General features: G+C 33.9%; 1 protein-coding gene across 9 annotated transcripts in view; it reads left to right on the forward strand.

The window, feature by feature from the left end:
- Positions 1-13761, forward strand: part of NLGN1 (neuroligin 1) — an 824956-nt gene extending 811195 nt beyond the window's left edge. For 6 of the 9 annotated variants that reach the window (XM_032842375.1, XM_032842376.1, XM_032842374.1 and 3 more), the window contains 3 exons: positions 5863-6075; positions 9505-10294; positions 11127-13761. In XM_032842375.1, coding sequence (XP_032698266.1) covers positions 5863-6075; positions 9505-10294; positions 11127-11949 — 1826 coding nt within the window. In that variant the 3' untranslated portion in view covers positions 11950-13761. The remainder of the gene's footprint in view (positions 1-5862; positions 6076-9504; positions 10295-11126) is intronic. The other 3 variants (XM_032842377.1, XM_032842380.1, XM_032842382.1) reach the window with 1 other exon arrangement.
- The last annotated feature ends 9229 nt before the right edge of the window (positions 13762-22990 follow it).

Below are 22990 nucleotides of genomic sequence, written 5' to 3' on the forward strand. Positions count from 1 at the left end.
CAGACAATACATACAAAAAGGAAATTATTTTGACTTTATCCTTTGTTGTTTCTAAGAAGAATTAGACAATAGCTCTCAAGAGAACATATTAGCAAGGAAGTTAGCTTGAGGTGATTAGTAATTAAATGATATTATGTGTGTTCCTTTTCCCTACACAGACTCCAGATTGTCTAATTTGAGAAATTTTAAACCATTGTATTTTAAACAATCTTGACTCAAAGGGAAATGAAGGGAAACTGTCCAATATGTGTTAACATAGGGGTGTTATTTTGCTATAACTGTGTCCACCATTATAACACAGTATCTTTCAAAAGTGATTCTGGTGACAAAATAGAAGGTAGGCTTGTTTGCTGGAAGTTTGGAGGTTGAGCGACTAATTAGAAGGATTTCATGAGTCTAAGAAGAAAAGAGGAAGACCTACAATAAGTCAATGGAAGGCAGGAAATAGAAACAGAGCTAAGATTTGGCAGCTAAGAAGATAGGGTGAGTTAGCACATGGGATTTTCAATTGGATTTTTAGTTGGGAGGATTTGAGACATTGATCCCATGTTGGCTTTTTTTGTTTGTTTATTTTATGTTTGAGATGCAAAATCCTTAATGAGTTATTTTTCTGATCTATAGTCCCCGGTCCCTAGAAGAATATCTCACTATCATTCAAAGTCTCAGGTCAGCAAGGCTGGCTCTTTGATGCTCACTACGGGCTCTGTTTTGAAGTTCTTATCAGTTCTACTCAAAGACCAACCACATCCATCTGTATCCAGGCAACAGCATTGATAAACACAGATTTCTTTTCTACTTCTTTATAGCATGAACACGTGTTAATGCCTGCCTTCATTAAGGGTACTCTTTAAAAAAAAAAAAAAAATATATATATATATATATATGTATATATGTATATATATGATATATAGCTTTATATATTTTATTTTATATATATATACACACATACACACACATATATATGAACACTTTCAGATATTAAACACTATAAGCATAGACATTCAAATTTTCCCTCCTCCACCTAAAAAGGAAGCAGACCTGCAGTGTAGAGTCACTGATATCTTCAATTTCTGATATTCCAGATGTCATCTCAAATGTAAACAGTCTGCGTTTTTCCTAGTCTCAGTTTCCCCCTTGAATATGTTTCAATCTTTTTTTCGACCAAGAAGCACCTTGCTTTCCTTTTGTTTTATATTCTAAATATATTGCCTATATGGTTACTCTGTAAGAGACGTGAATATAGATTGAGTCAACCCATCGGCTGCTGGGTTGCTGCTGGACAACTTAACTTAGCTTCTCTTATATTCCTTCAGGTCTGCCCATCTGAATTTGGTGGACATCAGCAGCCCAACCTAGTACCTGGTTTCAGTGATTATCTGTTTTTATTTACTTTCCCCTTGCCCATTTATTGTATGCTTGTTCTAATTTTTCCATTCCAAGGGCTTGTGGACCCATGTTCAGTTGCTTGGTTTCTCACTAACACCTGAAAGTAATCCTACTCGCCAGATGAGGTAAACATCACATTGATGCCAAACCTGCTCAGTAAATTTAATCAGATCAGTAGAACTAGTAGTCCATGTAGGAAAAACAATGTTTGGAGATGTTTTTTAATGGACAAATTTTTAGGGGGGAAGAATGATACTTAAATAAATTCTATTTGAACACACAGTCAGATGAGAATTGTAGTGTATACATGAGCCACTTGAAATAATTCTTGGCATACTTGAAATTATGAATTTTGAAAGTTTACCTTGAGTTCCAGAATAATATTTTTTCAAGGTTTTATACTCGTGAGTCAAGTAAATTAGACAGTTGAATATTATTTTCTGGAAAATTCTGTTGCTATCTCCCCCCAAAAGAGAAGATCATGTAATCATTATTATTCTGTCTTACAAAAATAATGTGTCATTGTGTCAGGACATCAATTAGTCATACATTCTAGGAGCTTACAACTGAAGGCTGGGAGAGGCTGATAAATGAGTGACCATAGAGAATGACTTAAGTAGTATTAAGGGAAAAATCGTCTCCAAACTAATCATGATGGTAAGCAACACTTTAGGATCTTTGTAAAATTCAGTTCTGCCATGCCTGGACTGCAGTTGGACAGTCCAATGTAAATTTCCAGCTAGAGCGGTCTGAAATAATTCTACTGTTAAGGACACAGCTGCTACGTCGAGTTTAAAGAGAACTTTAAATGACACTTCACTGGGGAGCAAGGTATAACGAACGCTGCCACTGCACATCCCTCGGGTAATTAGCAAACTGTGTCTTTCGAGGCAGTGATCTACTCAACATTCATTTTTCACCCTTGGCTGAACCACAAAGTTTTGTTTGACTATAACATCAGAAATCAAAGAATTCATACAAGCATGTAGTATTACTTTCTCGGGTCTTAAAAGGTAGATTTGATTGGTTGGCTGGCTTTAATAAAGACAGCAAATACCTATGATTTTTTCTAATCGAAAACCCATAGTGGCTCTCTGTACTCATGCTAATGATCATTTGCTTTTAGTTGGAACACACATAGATAGGTAATAGCTAGAGAGATAGATAGATGATATAGATAGATAAGCTACAGCATACACGTGAAATAAAAATCAATAGTGAAGGAAATTCAGGAATGAGAGGTAAAAATTAAGTTTGACAGAGTAGCTTGGACACTCCAAGTCTACTTAGGACACAATCTTTTACCTGATGATTTACTCCATTTTTCATGCTATGACTTAACAGTGCAACTTTGAATCGAATTAATTTTGTTCAAATTTTTTTTTCTTGAAGATGCTACAAGATTTCTTTAAATTATATAAAAAGTGGATGTTGCCTTTCAGGCAATTGACATGCTTTTACAAGTTTGCTATATAAACACAAAATTATTTGACCAACCTACCAGAGTGTTTTAAATGATGCCACTAAAACTGGAATTATAGAGGGGATTCTTTTTAGTTAATGTAGAGATAATCATCTTATGACCATGGTTCTCCACATGCTACATATTGAATTATGATTATTTTATTGGTAAGTCAATTTTGTATGTATATAAAGATTCATTTACTATTACTGGAATTATTCAATAATATTTCAAGAGGAATTAAATACAAATCCTGGAGTTAGTGCAAACTAGTAGCATTAGCTATATTCAGAAATCAAATTTCATCTGAATGTATTTGTGATATAGAAATCTAGATAATAAACTGGAGTGTGCTCTCATTCTCACGTTCACTCTCTCTATCTCTCTCTCTCTCTCTCACACACACACACACACACTTATACCTCCTTTATCCTTCAAGAGTCCTTTCTATCTAACATACGGTAATCCTCCCATAATGTTTTCAAGGTTCATGTTATCAGTCTATGTTTATAGATCAAAACATTTATAATGGATCCCTTCAGGAATTTAAACCAATGGTTCTGTCTTATACCAAAATTCACTTAACAACAAATAAAGTTAAAAGAGTTCTTTGCCATGTTTTTGTTTTGTATTTTAATAGGCTCTCATTTATATGACTATTTAGTGTTTGAAAGTACTTCTTTTTTCTCTGAAAGAGAATGGGCACATGAACAGGGAGAGGGGAAGGGTCAGAAGAGGAGGGGGAGAGAGAATCTCAAGCAGACTCCACATTCAGTGAGAAGCCTGACAAGGGGCTTACTCTCAGGACCGTGAGATCATGACCTGAGCCAAAATAAAAAATCAGCTGCTTAACTGACAAAGCCACCCTAGTTGCTCCTAAAAGTGCTTCTTTGTAAGAAGATACCACAAAGATTTCCTTAAATTGTTATGTAGATTAATAAAGAAAAATAAAAGCAATGAGTATGACCAGGAAGATGTATTTATTTGGATACTCTGTGTTAAAAGTTAACCTCCGTCTCAAGGATGATTTATTTCTGGTGTCACACACACACACACACACACACACACACACACATGCTGGACTAGAGATTCTGGTTTTGTTTTATAGAGTTTTTGGTCTTGTAGAAAAGAATGACTAATCATCTTCATTTTTTTTTTTTTGCAAAATTATTCATGATTCGTCTTCATCTATTGCTTTCTACAATGACCCTAAAGAATTTCTTTTTTTTTTTTTTAAGATTTTATTCATTTATTTGAGAGAGAGAGAGAGAGAATGAGACGGAGAGAACCTGAGAACAGGGAGGGTCAGAGGGAGAAACAGACTCCCTGCTGAGCAGGGAGCTCAATGTAGGACTCCATCTTGGGACTCAAGGATCATGACCTGAGCCGAAAGCAGTCGCTTACCCAACTGAGCCACCCAGGTGCCCTCTAAAGAATTTCTTGCCCCTATATTCACTTTGGGTATAGATTGATTTATTCAGCTGATAGGTACTATTATCACAAATATAAAACTGACTTCTTGGTTTAGTTATAAAATAACTATATTCAATAAATAAAGGTATATTTCAAATTGAACAAAATAATTTTTACTTTTTTTTTATATTGAGTTTCTATAATGGGTCTGCAGTAAGAGAATAGCTCTAATTCAAAAAAAAAAAAAATTAGTTCTGGGGCGCCTGGGTGGCTCAGTGGGTTAAAGCCTCTGCCTTCAGTTTGGGTCATGGTCCCAGGGTCCTGGGATCGAGCCCCGCATTGGGCTCTCTGCTCAGCAGGGAGCCTGCATCCTCCTCTCTCTCTGTGCCTGCCTCTCTGACTACTTGTGATCTCTATCTGTCAAATAAATAAATAAAATCTTAAAAAAAAATTAGTTCTATAAACTTGGTGGATTGGAAATTACATCTCTGAATATAATCACTTCATATGTAGTATATCTCTAAATATTTTCTACACAATATGTGAATAGTCAATAAAATGGAATTTTTTATGAATTACTTTATACTTTCGCATTTATACCAAATGTGGAAATATATTAGAGAGTAGATATTTGTTTTATAAGTTATAATGAACATTATAAAAGCTATTAAGTCAGTTAAATGAATGAATATATTTAAAGTATTATTAAAGTAATATCTTCGACTCCTCTTCTAAAACAACTTCTATGTATAAGAAACTCACTCATTTCTCAGTTATAGGATTTTATTTTTTATCCTTTTTTCTCTTTGCCACTCTGTCAGATCCTTGTAACCTTTCCTCTACTTCCTTTCTTTTTCTTATGCAGCATATATGCCTCCTGATTTTCAGATTTACTGTAAAGCACAGCTTTAAACATTCTAGATATATGAGTCTGAATCTTTCAAAAATCTCTAATTATTCTATGTTGTTTTCTAATTAAGCCAATTCGCTTAGTTTAGCATTTAAGGTATTCCAAAATGTGGCCCCAAATTACCTCAAACACAGTGACTCTTTCTTAAGCATGGGCCATCTTTGACAAAAATGCACATACACATCTACATGCAAAGAGTTGCATATAATTTTATGCACAAATGTTAGAAAAATACCCCTGCTCTTCACCCTCACACCCTGCCACTTTGCAACACATTCCTTAAATTCCAGCCATGTTAGACCATGAGCGACTGGTGGACTGACACAGTGTTTTATGCAAAAGCACCTTCTCATGTGCCCCATGGTACTATCCCAAATGTCTCTAAGTAATGTGGCTTGTAGAATGTCTCCCCTGAGGTTTTTCAGAATGTTTTTATTCTCTTTATCTGCCCCCTGTTACCTGTTACCTGGGTAACCTGGGGAAGGTAAATGTCATTTTTCAGACTTTAGTGTCTACTCTTCTTCCTAAAGTATATTCTTTTGTTCTGGTGGGAAATAAGTGTTTACTAAAGAACTTGGACTCTACTCGCCTTGATGAACACAGGCTTCAGCTGTACTTAAATTGAATGTCTATTTGATTCGTGTCAACTCAAAAAGGTGTTCTAAGGTATCTTTTCATTTTGATCTTCCAGGTTTCTTGAGCACAGGGGATCAGGCTGCAAAAGGAAACTATGGACTCCTTGATCTCATACAGGCTTTAAGATGGACTAGTGAGAACATTGGATTCTTTGGTGGTGACCCCTTAAGAATCACTGTTTTTGGATCTGGCGCTGGGGGTTCATGTGTCAATCTCCTGACTTTATCCCATTATTCTGAAGGTAACCGTTGGAGCAATTCAACCAAAGGTATTATGCAGGTTGCAAATTTTGACAATTTTGGTGTCTGCATGCCACCACCATCAGTAGTATGTGATGCTCTGTATATCTCTCTGTTCAAACTGAGTGTTAGGTTGAGCTCAATAACTGTTTAAAATTTTGTTTCTTCAGCTTTTCTATGCATGTTTCAATTTTTGTCAAACTCTTTTCTTTGTCTCCCATGGAGCTTGGTAAGGATGCCCTTTCAAGCACACTTCAGAACAGTTAGCATTACAGTTACTTTTCTTTCCTCTCAAAGGGTAATTTTGGGGAAAATCAAAGATGTTCACAGTTGTCATCTCTGTTTATTCAGTAATCAAAAATCAAAGACAGGTTCTTTTTAAATGCAAAGATTGTTTATAATCTATTTTCAAGACAAAAGATGTAAAACCCTTTACTGGTAAGAAGATAAGGAAGCAGTGATAAGCTGGTTTGTCTGGAAACAAGATTTTCATTTGTTATCTAAGTACAGAATGGATGTTTGATTATTTTGCATGCATGATCCAAAATTGTCAAAGCATCAAGGTCACTAGTAGAGCTTTTCCTTAAAAGGGAAATTAGGTTTGAATCTGTGCTTTTTCTGTTTTCAACTTCAAAAATGTTTATTCCACCTCCCACCCACCCAAAGCTTGGCTTTAAAGCAGCATGGAGGACTAAGCTGCATAAACCCATGAAATATTTTTTTTTTGTCTCCATTTTCTGGCCTTGACACCCTTTTTCCAGAGTGCCTGTCCAAGGCTCATCACATTGGTTTTTTTATGGATTCCCATTTTACTATGAGTTTAAGTCACTCATTCTAATCCCATTATTAACTTGAAATATCCACCAGAACAGAAGTAGTTGTTGGAAAAATCTGTAAAAGCAAATACTTTCTCTCCATTACACATAACAGATAGGAAGATGAAGAAGACACATTAACATAGACGATTTTGTGTGTTCTGCTTTTTTATTGTCATTTTATATATATGAAGGAAGTATATGCTGTCAAGTGTAATTCATGAAGCATCTTGATTTGTAAGACTGAATTTTATGATGTGAGCATCAGACATAGAATATTTGTTTTCAGTATCAAAAATACACTGATGTGTTATTTCCGAAGAACAGCCTCTCATTAAATGAGTATATATATTTGGAGAATCATATATTATCATAGACTTAATTTATAGATATAGTTTATATAACATCTCATTTATGTTAGTAGAGCTCTGATTTGAGATGACAAAATGAAGCATATGAGAACATTTCCAATTGTATAGAGATCTTGGTCTGTAATTAAGTGGCTTATTTTGAAATAACAAAATTTGTTGTTTAGGTTTTTTTTCATTGAAGAGATTAGATTGTTCTAGCTGAGGACTGTACTAATGCCAGTCTTTATATAGTTAACATTAGACAATCTGTTCAGACTTCATAGGGTCACTTGATCTCAAATGTTTTTTCTTCCTATTTAATCTAAAAGTTTTTCTAGATAGAGAGCAAAAATGGGCACCAAAGCCAGTCAACTAATCTAAAACTAGCAACTGATAAAGAGATAAGCTAATTAGTTCATTGGTTAGCACCTCTATTCATCAATTGATGATTTGGTAAACAGTGGCCAGTGGCTATGCCAACATTTGAAAATATAATATTCCATCACACTCTTCAAGGAAAACTGTCCTTGTGGGGCCAGAAAAATGGACTTACATTTGGCTTAGTCTTAAGCCTATCTCCACAAAAGGGCTGCTTGATTTTTTTTTCTACCAGAAGATGACCCGGAGACATCTTAAAATCATCAGGCTAATTCTGTCTCCAGTGCAGACATAGATTTAAAGTCTATAAAACCCCAGAGCTACAGCAATGCTTAGGACTGTTTATACAAGGAGTCCACCATGGATTATATATACATAATAAGCATTTTCACAAATGATAAAATATATGATTTTTCCAATACTATGATGGCACATTTCAGACTATATTTAATATGATGTAAATTTTTCCTAAAATTTTTTGGGTATATTTAGTTATTATCATTGAGCCCCTGAAATGGGAAATAATCACCAGGTTTACCTTAGTTGAAAAGTTTTGAATTAGTAAAATATTTCTCTGAGCAAATGGTAACAAACACATAGCCTATGTAATTTTTAGAAATTGTCTGTATTTATATCATTCGCTCTAGCATACTTTGCTCTGGCAAACTAAAAATATGTTCATAAAGATGTCAGAAACCAAAACAAATTTAAATTGGTACTGTTTGACTTTCTGAATATTTTTAAAATTATCTAGGAGCATATTATAGACATTTTGAATAAATATATATGTTTGGAGAAAAATCTAAAACCTTGCTTCTAGTTCAGATACTGCTTTAGTACCTTTGTGAAAAGAATTCTTATCTCATTAACACATATGAATAATTGAGCATGTGTTTAAATAACTGAACTACAAAACTATATTTGGAAATTGATAATAAATATAATTTTTGTAAAGAAAATAGGTAAATTATGTTTTTAAAACAAGAATTTTATTTGAAAATACCTTAATGGGTAGATAAAGTACATTTGTACATTTGAATGGCATGCAGCTCTTATCAAACTGCATATGGGACCATGATTTATAATTCTTAAATGCAATTAAGTTAAAAGCAGTGGACCATGTATTTTTCATCTTTTATGATAAAATATAGCAGTGCACATTCAACAGTGGAAAAAGTTAAATCACCCCCACTGAATCTTTCTGCTGATGGTTTTTTCTTTAACCTAGTGAAAACACTTCAAGTGTTATATCTTCTTCCAAAAGATGAATATTCAGCATACTATGTCTGACATGAAGAGCTGGAAAGAGTATGTCTAAAGTGATATTCTGTTTTGTGTGCCTTCAGGGCCATCCCCAGGGTATTAGCAAATCCCCAGCCCCAGTAGTTGTGTAAGCTCCCAACAATCCTTTTTTAAAATAAATCTGAATAAAACAAACATACAGAGCCATTTTGAAGGAAGATATGTACAACCAAGTTGGAAGAAATATTCTCAAAAAACAATATAAAGTCTAATGAGGAGTTAAGGGGGAGAGAGCCCATCTGGTTGACTTTTATAATAACATGAGTGTTTACATGTGGATTGAAAAAAATATTTGGGACTTCTTACCACTAATATTTACACATTCTCCCTCTCTTCTTGCTTATTGCCTCTCTGAGACACCAAACAATTTAGACCTCTTGATCCCTAAAGCAGTTGCCACTCAAAGCACAAGACTTAGTCTACCTCTCTGACTCCTTATACCCTGGGGATGACTTTATGTACCTTCTCTTAAGCAAAAATGTCTCTATCTTCCTGTTCCTTGAGTTGTATATGGGTTTTTATATACACATCTAAAATATCAGATGTTACTGTTTTGCCACAACATTATTCAAAAGTCATCTCAAATTCTTTGTTTTTTCGTTTTTCCCCATAGGACTTTTCCAACGAGCCATAGCTCAAAGTGGAACAGCGCTTTCCAGCTGGGCTGTTAGTTTCCAACCTGCAAAATACGCTAGAATGTTGGCCACAAAAGTTGGTTGCAATGTTTCAGATACAGTAGAGTTAGTGGAATGCCTACAGAAGAAGCCTTACAAAGAACTTGTTGATCAAGATATTCAACCAGCACGATACCACATAGCCTTTGGACCTGTGATTGATGGTGATGTAATACCAGATGACCCTCAGATATTGATGGAGCAAGGAGAGTTTCTCAACTATGATATAATGTTAGGAGTTAACCAAGGGGAAGGCTTGAAATTTGTTGAAAATATAGTAGATAGTGATGATGGTATATCAGCTAGTGATTTTGACTTTGCTGTTTCCAATTTTGTTGATAATTTATATGGATATCCTGAAGGCAAAGATGTTTTAAGAGAAACCATTAAATTCATGTATACTGACTGGGCTGACCGTCATAACCCTGAAACCAGAAGGAAGACATTATTGGCTTTGTTTACAGACCATCAGTGGGTGGCACCAGCTGTGGCTACAGCAGATCTTCACTCAAACTTTGGTTCACCTACATATTTCTATGCCTTTTACCATCATTGCCAAACAGATCAAGTTCCAGCTTGGGCTGATGCAGCTCATGGAGATGAGGTTCCCTACGTACTAGGAATCCCCATGATTGGACCTACAGAGTTATTTCCTTGCAATTTCTCCAAAAATGATGTGATGCTGAGTGCAGTTGTAATGACATACTGGACAAATTTTGCCAAAACTGGGTATGTACCTAAGGAATAAAGTTTTCTATAATTTAATAAAAATATCCTTGTAAGCATTTAAAAATAATACACATTCTATGTCCAAGTGATTTCATTTAATAAATTTATGTCAATAAAGTATTAGGTTTCTTTATTCAAAATTCTATATAGTGCTATTTCAGAAATCATTGCTTTATTAGTTCTTATTTTTTAGAAGTTTACTAAGAAAGCTTTGATACCTGTTGCATTACTCAGTAATTAAACTTATTTTGTGTTTTTTATTACACAAGACTTATTATTATTTAATAGTGATGAATATTTTATAGTGCTTCCCAATTTATAGTATTGTTTGCCCTCTGATCCTTCTACCTTCTTTGTCAGACGGACAGGTCAGATATTGTTAATCAATTTTGCAAATAAGCGACTGAGGTGATAAGAGGCTAGCCTCAAATAGATATTCATATGTCTTGTATGTTGCACTATTAGGACTTAAAACCTCATAAGCCAATTCCAAAACTCAAGTCTTTTCCTCAATCCCATGCTGTCCTTGTTAGTTTGCCTAGGAGACAATGCATATGCATATGAATTTTTATATCTTTGGGTAGATAGTAGCCCATGTTTAAATGGGCAAAGAGAATAAGAATGTGAGGCTTACTCTCATTACATTATCATCCACCTAAGCTGCCTGCAATAGGATCTGTGTTTCTAAGTTGACCCAGTTGTTATTAAAACACAGTCTAAGGCCTTGCTAATCTGCTAATTTACCTCTCCAATTCGATGTTAAACTAGTACTCTTTTGGCTAAGAAAAAGAATAAAACAATTTTGTTCTCATAGTGCTTTTTTCTTTCCTAGTGACCCAAATCAACCAGTCCCTCAAGACACGAAATTCATCCATACCAAACCCAACCGCTTCGAAGAAGTAGCATGGACCAGATATTCCCAGAAAGATCAACTTTATCTCCATATTGGATTAAAACCAAGAGTTAAAGAACATTACAGAGCCAATAAGGTGAACCTCTGGTTGGAGCTGGTACCTCATCTGCATAATCTCAATGACATTTCTCAGTATACCTCGACAACAACTAAAGTGCCATCAACCGACATCACTTTCAGACCTACGAGAAAGAATTCTGTACCTGTCACATCAGCATTTCCCACTGCCAAGCAGGACGATCCCAAACAACAACCAAGTCCATTTTCAGTGGATCAAAGGGACTACTCCACAGAGCTGAGCGTCACTATTGCGGTTGGAGCATCACTGCTGTTTCTGAACATCCTTGCCTTTGCAGCCCTGTACTACAAAAAGGATAAGAGGAGACATGATGTTCACAGGAGATGCAGCCCTCAGCGCACTACTACCAACGATCTGACCCATGCACAAGAAGAGGAGATCATGTCCCTCCAAATGAAGCACACTGATTTGGATCATGAATGTGAGTCCATCCATCCACATGAGGTGGTTCTTCGGACCGCCTGCCCCCCAGATTACACACTAGCTATGAGGAGGTCACCTGATGATGTTCCCTTAATGACACCCAACACCATTACAATGATTCCCAACACTATACCAGGGATTCAGCCCTTACACACATTCAATACATTTACCGGAGGACAGAACAATACTCTGCCCCATCCCCATCCCCACCCCCATTCACATTCAACAACCAGGGTATAGCCAGATAAGAGAAACAAACTCTATTTTTTTGATGGATTGCAGTAAAAGATTACTGAAGATTCCTTGGCTTTCAACCTACAAGACTCTTACTATTTAAATAAGGAGGAATATTATGTGAATATACATATCAAGAACTTTGGGGGTTTTGAAAAAAAATAAATTGTACATATATACACAAATCAACTTTAAAAATGAATTTCAATTGCTTGAAGCAATTGTTCTGAATGATACTTTTTCATTCACATTCAAGAATTAATTTTTTGAAGATTTATGTTACATAATGGAATTAGGCATGTGGAACACCAAACAGGAAAGAACTATGTCTGAAATATAAATCATAAAAATAAAAAAAAAAACAACCATGAATATGCACAAGGGACACACCAATGGAATGTCAGATAATTTTCACCAGTTTTTATTTGAAGGCGTTTTATTGTGTAGACCATATTTACATATTTGGATAAGTACACAAAGCACCAATGCTGTTAATGGCCTTAGCGGAGGCTCATGCTGAAATTTGCCAGTAAAACAAAGAAGTTTAAAGACTGGCAGGTACAACATTATCACATAAGTGCTGTCAGTATAAAGTTGTGGGGATAAAGGAAACTGGATATTTTTAGCACGATGTGCATGATAATTTATATGCTTGGTGGCTGTGCTGCTGATTAAGCCGTAATTAAAATTCTTCTCATCCCATTGGAGTCTTTAATAGAAGCTTCCTCTATCAATTGGCAGAACCTAAAGAAGATTTTAAGGGGCAGAAGTAATTAGGAGTAAATAATTCACAGTAGTTTTGATAATAGGAAGAATTAGTTATTAAAGGTATTTGAAGAAACTATAGGCATAGTGGTGAATACTCGCTGATACGAATCCCAGGAAAAAAGAAACTCCTGTGTTTTTAATGTTCTTTTCATCCCAATCTAAATAATTTATAGAAATACAACCCTAACTGGACATGTGTTACAGGATCTATAATTTGCTGTGGTTTTTGTTATTCTGTATTTTGTTCCTTTTGGTAAGGTGAAGTGTGTCCAAAGAGTTACTTGCAACAGTCTTCTATGATATGAGGATGCCCCAAATTACCACTCTGATTACTGTTCTCAGTTAATTGATTTACTCATGTTGCATGATAAAATGTTTACTAATAAGAATTCAATATACAGTTATATCCCTCCTCATATCACTTATCTTTCTCACTAAGGCTCATTCACTGGAATTTACTCACCCAATATCAGTAGAGTACAACATAGATACAGAACCTAGAAGGAGAGTCAACACCTGGAGGATTTTAGTCTTACACGTATGTGTGATTTTAAATGAATACTCTAAGACCACAGGAAACTCTTCATCCCCCTGTTGTTTACCAGTAACAGTATATCACAGACCTTTCCAAATGTTTGTATATGTAATCAGATGTACATTTATATTAAAAAAAATTGAGATGGACTTAAAGAGCACATCCTGATAAATACTTTCTCTCTTACCTGTACTATATTTCTATTAGACTAAAGTTATGTGATTTTTTTTTACATTTTTTCAGATGACTAGCAATTTTGATAGTTTGTAAGATAATGCAAAGAACTTTCTCTGACAAACTAACTGCAGTAACAGAAACCTTTCTTTTCAGTTACTCTTTTTCAAGAATGAAAGCTTATTATACAAAAAAAAAAAATTGTATACTACTTGATGGAAACAACTTTGTACATCTTGGCCATGTCACTGGTCATTGCGTGAAATAAAGATAATCTGGATAATGACTATTAGTCCAATGCTAAGAGACATGATCTTTGCTCATTAAAGAGCTAAAATGTTTATTGCTGTTTTGTCTTTTTTTTAATAACAAAAGAAACATGACTGTCTCAGAGAGTCATTTTTCTAGACCAGTTGGGTTTTTGAAGACATATAGATAACTTCTATAGAAAACACACGTGTATTTAAAGGCAAGTCTCATCTAAGATGAAACTGATGAAACTTTAACATTGTGAATTTATAAGCCCGGGAACTCATGAAAAATATTAGCTTTGTATTTTTAAATACCTCTTATGTGAAAGTGTTGTAGAAGTAAAATGTGCCAATTCTTTTCAGTTAGAAACACAGGTTCTGATTTTCATCGTCAAGGAAAAGGCCTATTGGAAATAAATGTGCAATATTTCATGGAACGAGAATTGCTAGGTTCATAATATAAGGGTGATTAAACTATCATAAAGTAATGGATAAAAAGTAATCCTCCTAAGAGAACTAAAAAATGCTGATCAAGACATTAAGCTGACACTAAAAGATAAAATCTTCTGTATCAAGAATTTCTTTGCTTGTAATTCCCATTCCCAATTATTAACTATCAATTAAATGTAGATAGTACTCTATAACTTCAAGTAAAAATCTCTGTTGAGGCAAAAAGTCTTCAAAACCCAGAGCGGTCTACATGCAGTTTTTGCTTAATATGGTTATGCTTTTAGACTGTGAACTGCCAATGTAAACCAAGAAAAAGAATTGCTTAACATCTGAAATATTGCTAATCACAAAACTGTCTTTTATTACACCAATTAAACAAAAGATAAAAAGAAACAGAAACGGCAACAAATAAGATATGAGTGAAATCTTTCATATGCATTACTTCACTTGGCAAAATCAAGCATTCTCTTCTATCTTAATGATGGCCATATTTATATCTATCTGCATACCTGTTGCTCTAAATTAATCTATAAATCTACCTATATATGCCATAACTGACATCTGTGTTATATTAATTTAGGGAAATGATTTAGGAAAACAAACACAGTCCTAGTCTTTTTTCTAAATTAATGTAGTATCAACTTTGTGGAAGATAAAAAGCAGTTCTAGGTTTTATTACTGTTCTCAAGTTGTGATAAAGTCATTGTGAATGAGTGTTAGTTGTTAGTTTTATAATTACAGCAGCTAGTCTTCTGAGTGTAAAATGGTTTCCCACAATAAACAGAACATTAAGAACTGTTTTTAAAGCTGAAACATAATTTTTAAGTGCAAAAAATATTTTTGAATATTGTTACATTTTAACCAATATCTTTAAAATGTATTTATTTAGACAATTTTCTTTAGAAAAAATTAAGTCACAAAATTAAAATGACATTTTTGGCATTACCTATTAAAATGATATTTTGGCATTTTTGGCAATTCAGATTTTCCTCCCTCAGGAGGAAATAGCCAAGGGTGCTTAGAATTTATATAAACATTAAGCCAAAAACGGACTTTATTTCATTGTTTTGCTATTATATAAAATTATTACCAGGTGTTGTATGTATGTAGAGTATGGGGTTAGAAATATGAACGTAACAGATTTCGTAGATTTACATTTCTATTGAGTATGTTGACTATGAACAAAATCTGGTTGAATACTACAGATGTATCTTAAGGCTCATCATTAGCTTTACGGAAATTGGAAAATCATTTGCTAAAGCATTAAAACTATCCAATTTGAATTTGGAGAGATCATGCTCACAGCTCAAAGAAGAAAATCTGAGTAAAGTATAATTTGTTTCATCCCTCATTTCAAATTTAAAAGTTGGTCATAATGATGCTTTAATTCAAAATTTTTTTATCTGTACAACATGAGCACAGCAACCAAATTTTTAAAAATAACTAACCATAAGTGATATGAAAGAGGAAAACAAGACACTAATTTTCCTACAGAAAAGAAATGCCAAAACTCAATTGTTATATCTGTAACATATTCTTCTCCAGTTATTTTGCCTGTTGACGTACTCATACCGACACACATATTAGTATCATTGAAAAGATACAAAGAATGTGGCAAACGTGTTTCAGCTCTAAAAACACTATTACATAGAAATTACTGGGATTTTTTTCCTTTGGCGAGTTTCACTGAAAGATTTTCACAGGGCAAAATGATGAATGGGATTTTTAGGAAGCTGTCAAATATCATGGCAATCCTTTGATGTTTGTTTCCTTCTGTGTTGTTGGTTCAAAGTATGGGCCTTTTACTTCATATCTAATAATTAGTTGTTATAGACTATCAGTTTTTAATGTGAGTGAAAATTAGACAATTTGGTTATACTTGTGAAAACATGCTCCCAAATAAATTCAATTAATGGGCATTTCCCTGCTGAGATTTTGTTATCATTCATTTAATTATCTTGTCAAGCTTTACTCTTAAAGACAATTGTTTTGGCTTTTTAGTCAATAAACAGAGGGAATTTCTCCAACAGCCTTATACCTCTCCTGCACTCGATATGATAACATCCACTTCAAATTTCCATCCGAAGCCTCTAAAGAAATATCCTACCGATATGAAGCATTTGGTGGCCAACTTGATTCTCTTTCAAATGCATTCTGATTTGAATTTATTCTGGCATTTTAATGTATTTGTACACAGGCCAGAAATCAATTCCATTTGATAAAGGTTACAGAGTATACAGACTAGAATAATTGTGTGCAGGGTATAAGTGCCTTTCTTCCTGGGATTTTATTTATAAACCTTATGGTCTTTTTTAAATCTGCAGATCCTGATAATTCAATTGAAAAGATACAATAGGATGACCATGTTAAAATTTCCAGTAAGAAAATTTTATTTAGAAAGGTCTTTTCTTGCATTTAACTTGATTTTTTGTATGACAGCAAATGGGTCCAAACTATTCCTAGAAAAGAGTAAGGTGAATTTTTTGAAAAGTACAAATAATTATTTAAGCATCAGATTTAATAGTATTTAAGGGTAGCAACTTAAATCTCTAACAAACTTTGACTTTTTTCTAAATAGGTAAGTTTAATTTAAAAGTCTGAAGTTGTTAGGAACAAACATAAGTTAGAAAGTATATCATTTTTTCTAGTCAACCATTATATATACCACATGGTATATATTTGATATATGGTTTATTGGATGTCTGTGATGGCCCTTTCAGACTCACATATTTACAAAATGACTTTGTATACCTTACTGCATATGTACTAATGTCATAGAGTTTAATCTTCTGTAGAAGGTCAAGCCAAAGTGCTAGCAGTTTTGTGTTGAAATGAATGATAACAATTAAAGCTTTAAAAAAATCTGTAAAGGTCTAGTAACAAAAACTCAGCAGATGAAGTTAAAGTAAAGGGACTATTTTTGAATGCCATGTCTAGGGTTGATGTCTATTATTAGAGGGTATGTTTAAAAGAATTTTAGTGTTCTTGATTCATCTTTTCTGCACTCATATCATTTAGCAAATTAATGGGACATATGTCATGGTTTTTGTAAAAAAAAAAAAAAGGCCATTGGGTGTCATGATTCAGTTTGTGTTTGGACATCCATGGCTTTCATTAAAACACGTTTATTATCATGAATAAATATTACCATGTTTTCCAAGTTGTGTTGACTATTTTTAAACTCAGAAATAATTTCTTCTCTGTGTGACACACAAAAACATTTCCAAGATAAATGTTCCTTTCCAACTTCTATATATTGCCCATACATGTGCTGACAGTTCCAATTTGATGGAAACAATGACAGTTTCTGGTCTGTTCACCTCTGGTGAATGCAGGGGAAAAATCTGGAGAGTAAATTTCAGGAACTCAGGCATGCTCATTGCACAGCTTGTCATAAAAGAGAGGAAAGAGGGAGGAGAAAAAAGGAAGGAGTGAGGAAGTGAAGGAGGGTAAAAAAGGAAGAAAAACTTCTCAATTTTAAATCAGTGACTTTTTGCCTCCAAATAGTTCTTTCGTAGAGATGTATGGCAGCTTATAAAAAAAGAGAGAGCAGAGATTTAAATAAATCTCTTTAACCCATAATCCATTGTCCTTAGAGGATAAGATTAATAGTATTTAGGATGAGACAATGAATTTAATCCTTGATTCAGGCCTCATGCCAATTGTGTCACTGGAAACAAACAAAAATAAAATCTAGAGTGATAGATTTCTAGTCTTGTTCTATTTAATCAATACTGATCTCAGTAGGGAGGACTGAATGAACTATGGGCATTGCTCATCTGTACATAGCCCTAGGTAAGAATACAGTTAAACAAATAAGACATCATAGAATTTCCCAAAATATAACCTAAAGGTCACTGTTTCCAAATTGCTAAATAAAAGAACTGTCATTGTTTATGTAGGTCTCTGTGGCCACACACAGCCATTAGTACCACATTAACAGTTTAAAAGAATATTCAAAGAGTTTCACATTCCACAAAAGGGCTTAGATGTTTTATAGGGTTTGATGTTGTTTTATATGATTACATTTTTTTAACTACATTTTTACATTTCCTTACAGGTTACGGAATGTTATTTCTGAGTTCAAAAAAGAAACCAGTCCCAAATATATTCTATAAATGTTTATATGAAAATAGCATTTGCCGATGAAGTGCCATAATTTGAAGTACTTCATATTGCCCTAATTTGGAAAGTTTCCTTGAATATCCCCTTAAAGCATTTCTCTCTCTCCCCTGAAAATATTCAGCCTCATTCTTGGAGTTGACTTCGCCTTCACCAAAGGAGAACTTTCTACTGCCTCCTGCAGCTTCTCTTTGCATGCCCTCTCCCATTGCTCTTTATGTCTTCTTCTCTAAGAAGGCGGAATTTGTGGGGAATGTGTCCAGGTAATCTAAATGAGTGGTGCTTTTTAGGAATTAGCTCCCTCTGTTCCTCAGGCAGGTTAGTAGCTAGCATACATCACTCGTGCAATGAGGAGAATTAGTCATTCATTTGTTCAATGAGTCGTGTTCACCATGAGCCAATGGGCTGAACATTAGACACTTGCCAATAAAACACAACTATTGCCATGCTTGGAATAGGTTTAAACACTTAAACTATTCAGATTTCCTTCTGTATTATCTGGTGTGCCAAATCATTACACAATACTTTATTTCAAATTTGTTTTATATATAAATAGTAAATAGTCAAAATAGTAAACCTAAAACAGTACTTGCTGAGTTCACAGCAATATTAGTTCAATTCTATTGACCAGTCCACCAAAAACGCACATGTGGGGCAATCCTTCCCAGTAATAGATATAGCCGTATCTGAAACCTCACTGTACTATGCCAAAATAAACCAAACATGAAATATCCAGCTTAAATTTCATCGGATCCAGCCACTTAACTGATTCCTTAATCCTCTACCACAGTCCCAATACGTGGCTGTGAAACTTACTACTGCACAGCACTGGTCTGGAATTCTAAAACAGGTGGCTACTTTTGAGATCATCTGGAATTTCTTCCTTATATCCACCTGTCGTTCCATCTTTTCTTTTGAAAGTCATAAAGTCTCCATCTCCTGCCTTTTCAAATATTTGAAGATAACTATCATATCTTCCCTGAGTCATTTTCTTCTCAAAGAAAAATTCCCATTTTTAATACACAATAGCTCAGTCTCCACCACTCTGATCACTGTTGGTTTTTTTTTTTTTTTAATAGTCTCTCACGCCTATGTTTCTTAAGATGTGTGATGTCTAGGACTGTATATAATAAATGCTTCAGGTATATGCTGATCCCTACCTAGTAGAGCACTACTAACAACTTCCTCATTGTAGAAACTGTATTCTTTTAATATAACTTTGGTAATGTTGTCTTCTTTGGTGGCCATAGCACACCAGTAATTCAGATTGAGACCTATTCCCTATTAAAACTCCTTGAAATTTCTACCCGTGCTGCTGTTAAGGAAACGAATGCCTTCATCCTGCCCTTGATCAATTGAGTGTTATTTCATCTTCAGGATATTGGACACTATTAAATTCCACCTTCATTAGACTCATCACATTTTTCCAGCCTATGAAATATTTCTATCCATCCCAGAGTAATGAAATCTAATAAAGTGATAGACATACTTTTTTATCATCACCCAAATAATTTACAAAAGATACTATGCAGAACCAGGTTGAGGGCAAAGTTTGGGTCTAAGGACAATGGAAATAGTATGTATAATACTGAGAAAATCAACTGCTGACATTTACTGAGCACTTACTGTATCCTAGATTCATATCATACCCCACAATAAACCACTACATACCACCTTCAGAATTTTATCAATACTTTCAGAGGCACTTATTATGGACCTTTCATTATATGTGAGTCTCTGAGCTACCAATGATAGAAAAGCAAATGTTTTTGTTCTTTTATTACTAACAAGCAACTGATTAATTCTTCATTTTGTCTATACACGTAGCACAAGAGACATTATCAGATAAATTTGAAGAATCTGTTTTCTTCCATTTAAAATTTTTTAATGATGTATTAGTCATCCTAAGTAAGAAAAGTGGGATAATTACTTTAGGCCTTCTATTTAGAGGTTTCTGAGTTACGGGTGCTTATTAAATGAAAGAAATTATGGAAAAAGAATGTGGTTCTGCCACTATGATATTTTCCCCAATCCTCACATCAATCACCTGTCATAATTAAGATACTGATGTAAGCCAGTCAAGTGCAGTCATCTAATGGGATTACTTAAAAGAAAAAGTAACACATGCACAAGGTTAAAAAAAATCCAAACATGATAAAATATTTTACAGCGAAAAGTAAACATCTTTCTCACATCAGACCCCAATTTCTTAGTTCCCTTCCCCAGGGACATTGACAGTTGCTTATTTGTATATCTATTTCTACAAATATTCCATAAGATGTGCAAATGTGTACTGTCTACATATATATGTGGGTGTCATTACGTATATATATTCTTTATGAAGCTCATCTGGACATGTTCCATGAAAGCACACTTTATGTCTGCTTTATGAGAAAACTGAAGTAAATAAAAATAAGTCTCAGATTTATCCATGAATCCAAAGTTGTCCTAATCAAAATTGCCCCAGAGTATGTTTATGTGTTTGTGTTTAGACTTTAGACGGGTAAAGGTCAAGAATGGCCAAAATCATTTTGAAACAAAAGAATAAGGAGCAGCTACTTCACCTATAATATTTCAAGAGTTAAAACTGCATAGTATCAATTCAAAGAGAAACAAATGAAGAATAAAAGTAAACTCATAAACAGACCTATGAAAAAAGAGAAATTTAGTGCATACTAAACATTACAAATCAAGAGGAAAGGATAAATTCTTCAGTTATCTCCATGGGGAAAATGCTCTCTGTGTCAAACTACAGATAAAAATTAATCCTACATAAATTACAGCTAAAAACATGAAAAGCAAATTTTAAATGTTTTAGAAGAGCACATAGGAAAATATTGCCATGTCCTAGAAATAAGAAAGAATTTACTAAACAAGACACAAAATCAAATAAACCATAAAGGCAAGAATAAGAATTGAAATGAAAATCTCAATAAATTAAATAATAAGTTTTTTTTAAATGACAAGTACATACTAAAAGTAAATATTTATAATATGTGTAGCCATGAAAAATTAACATGGGTTAGATAGAAAATTTCTATAAATCAATAAGAAAATACAATCCATAAGAAAAATGAGGCTGATTACATATTGTGGATTGAAAACATGTCTTTGTTTCTTTCCTCTCCCTAATCCTCACAAAAATATACAAGGGAATGAAAAAAATACCTAAGTCTATCAGAACAAGAATAGAAGATGAGGTAACAGCTAAGGAGTTCTAAAATGTTTTTAGAAGATAAAAATTAAATAAACTAAAAGGTGCTAAGGAAATAATACAACCTATAAATAATAACATAAATCAGAATTAGAAAAGTTAAGAGATGCTTTAACAAAATTAAAGAAATAATTACAAATGGAAGAAAGAATGATTTCAAAAGCAAAGATTAAATTGAAAGGACCAACAAGACCAAAGAATGCCTTAAGAGACTTAAAAAATATCTAAAGTGAAATAGAAGGTAAGTAAGAAAAAATGTCAAAAAAGAAAAAAGAAAGTAGAAGAAAAAGACTTCAAGAATACATGACTAATAAAAAGATAGACAAAAAAGACTCAACATATGTATATATGGAGAAAACCAAAATGGGATGAAGAGAATACAATAAAAACTGCAATTCAAGAAAACTTTCTTAATGTAATAGAAAAGATTTAAAATTACATTTCAAAAGGGTGCTTTCGGTATCTGAGAAAACATTTAATATGACTACCATTAAGACATATTCTAGGAAGATTATTGAATATCAAAGAAAAAATCATTTGGGCATTCACATCCAGGTAAAAAAAACAAGTCTCTTATAACAGAGACTCTCATTATATAATTCGGTTATCATCAGACCTCTTTGAAAACAATACTTTGTGCCAGAAGAAAATTGAGTAGCATGTGCAAAATGCTTAAGAAAAGAGAATATGAGCCAGTGATTTTTTAATATTCAGCCATAAATTGACTTTACTTAGAATACAAATATAAAGGCCCCAACAAACTGTTATCAACATTCAAGAGCTCAAGTAATACTGTTCCTATGAACACTTCCAGAGAAATTTAGCAGTGACTTCAGACAAGCAGAAAGGTGACACTGATGTAAAGACTGGTGATGGACATTTAAAACATATTTGCTCGAAGAACTATGACTAAATGAGGGTTGTAAGGTAGACAGTACATTATACAATGGCTATATGCTTTGACAATGTAGACACAGCACAGCTATTTTAAAAATGTGAGGAGAATAGGGAAATCATATGCAAAAACTGTGATTCCCTCCAGTCATACTGGTTTTGGTAATAGTGTTATTGCTACTCTGAGACTGTTACCTGTGTAACAAGGATTACAGAAGATGAGGAATATTATGATATGCTAGTTCTGTTATTTCCACTGTCTTGAGAACCGGCATTTTTAATGTGGAAGAAAGGATATTCTGATGCAAGAGAGAAGAGGTTAAGTTAAAACTCCATGGCTTGGATTTTAAAATGGAGGTATCAGAAAAAAAGCACTAAAAAATATTATGCAAACAATAGCCAAGCCAGTAACAAAGAGCATCTCCAGGGCTCAGACTGTGGTCTTAAAATTGCATTCCCTATGCCTGTATGCAAACACACACACACACACACACACACACACACACACACACAGAGTGAGAGAGAGAGAGAGAGAGAGAGAGAGAAATGGGGAACAAACTCTACAAGATGAACCTGGAACATCTTGTCAAAGACTTCTTTGGATATATAAAAAAGACTCAGAAGTCAACTTGCCTATCT

This window comes from Lontra canadensis, unplaced genomic scaffold (assembly GCF_010015895.1).
Source record: "Lontra canadensis isolate GAN:19392208 unplaced genomic scaffold, GSC_riverotter_1.0 scaffold129, whole genome shotgun sequence".
Classification (NCBI taxonomy): domain Eukaryota; kingdom Metazoa; phylum Chordata; class Mammalia; order Carnivora; family Mustelidae; genus Lontra; species Lontra canadensis.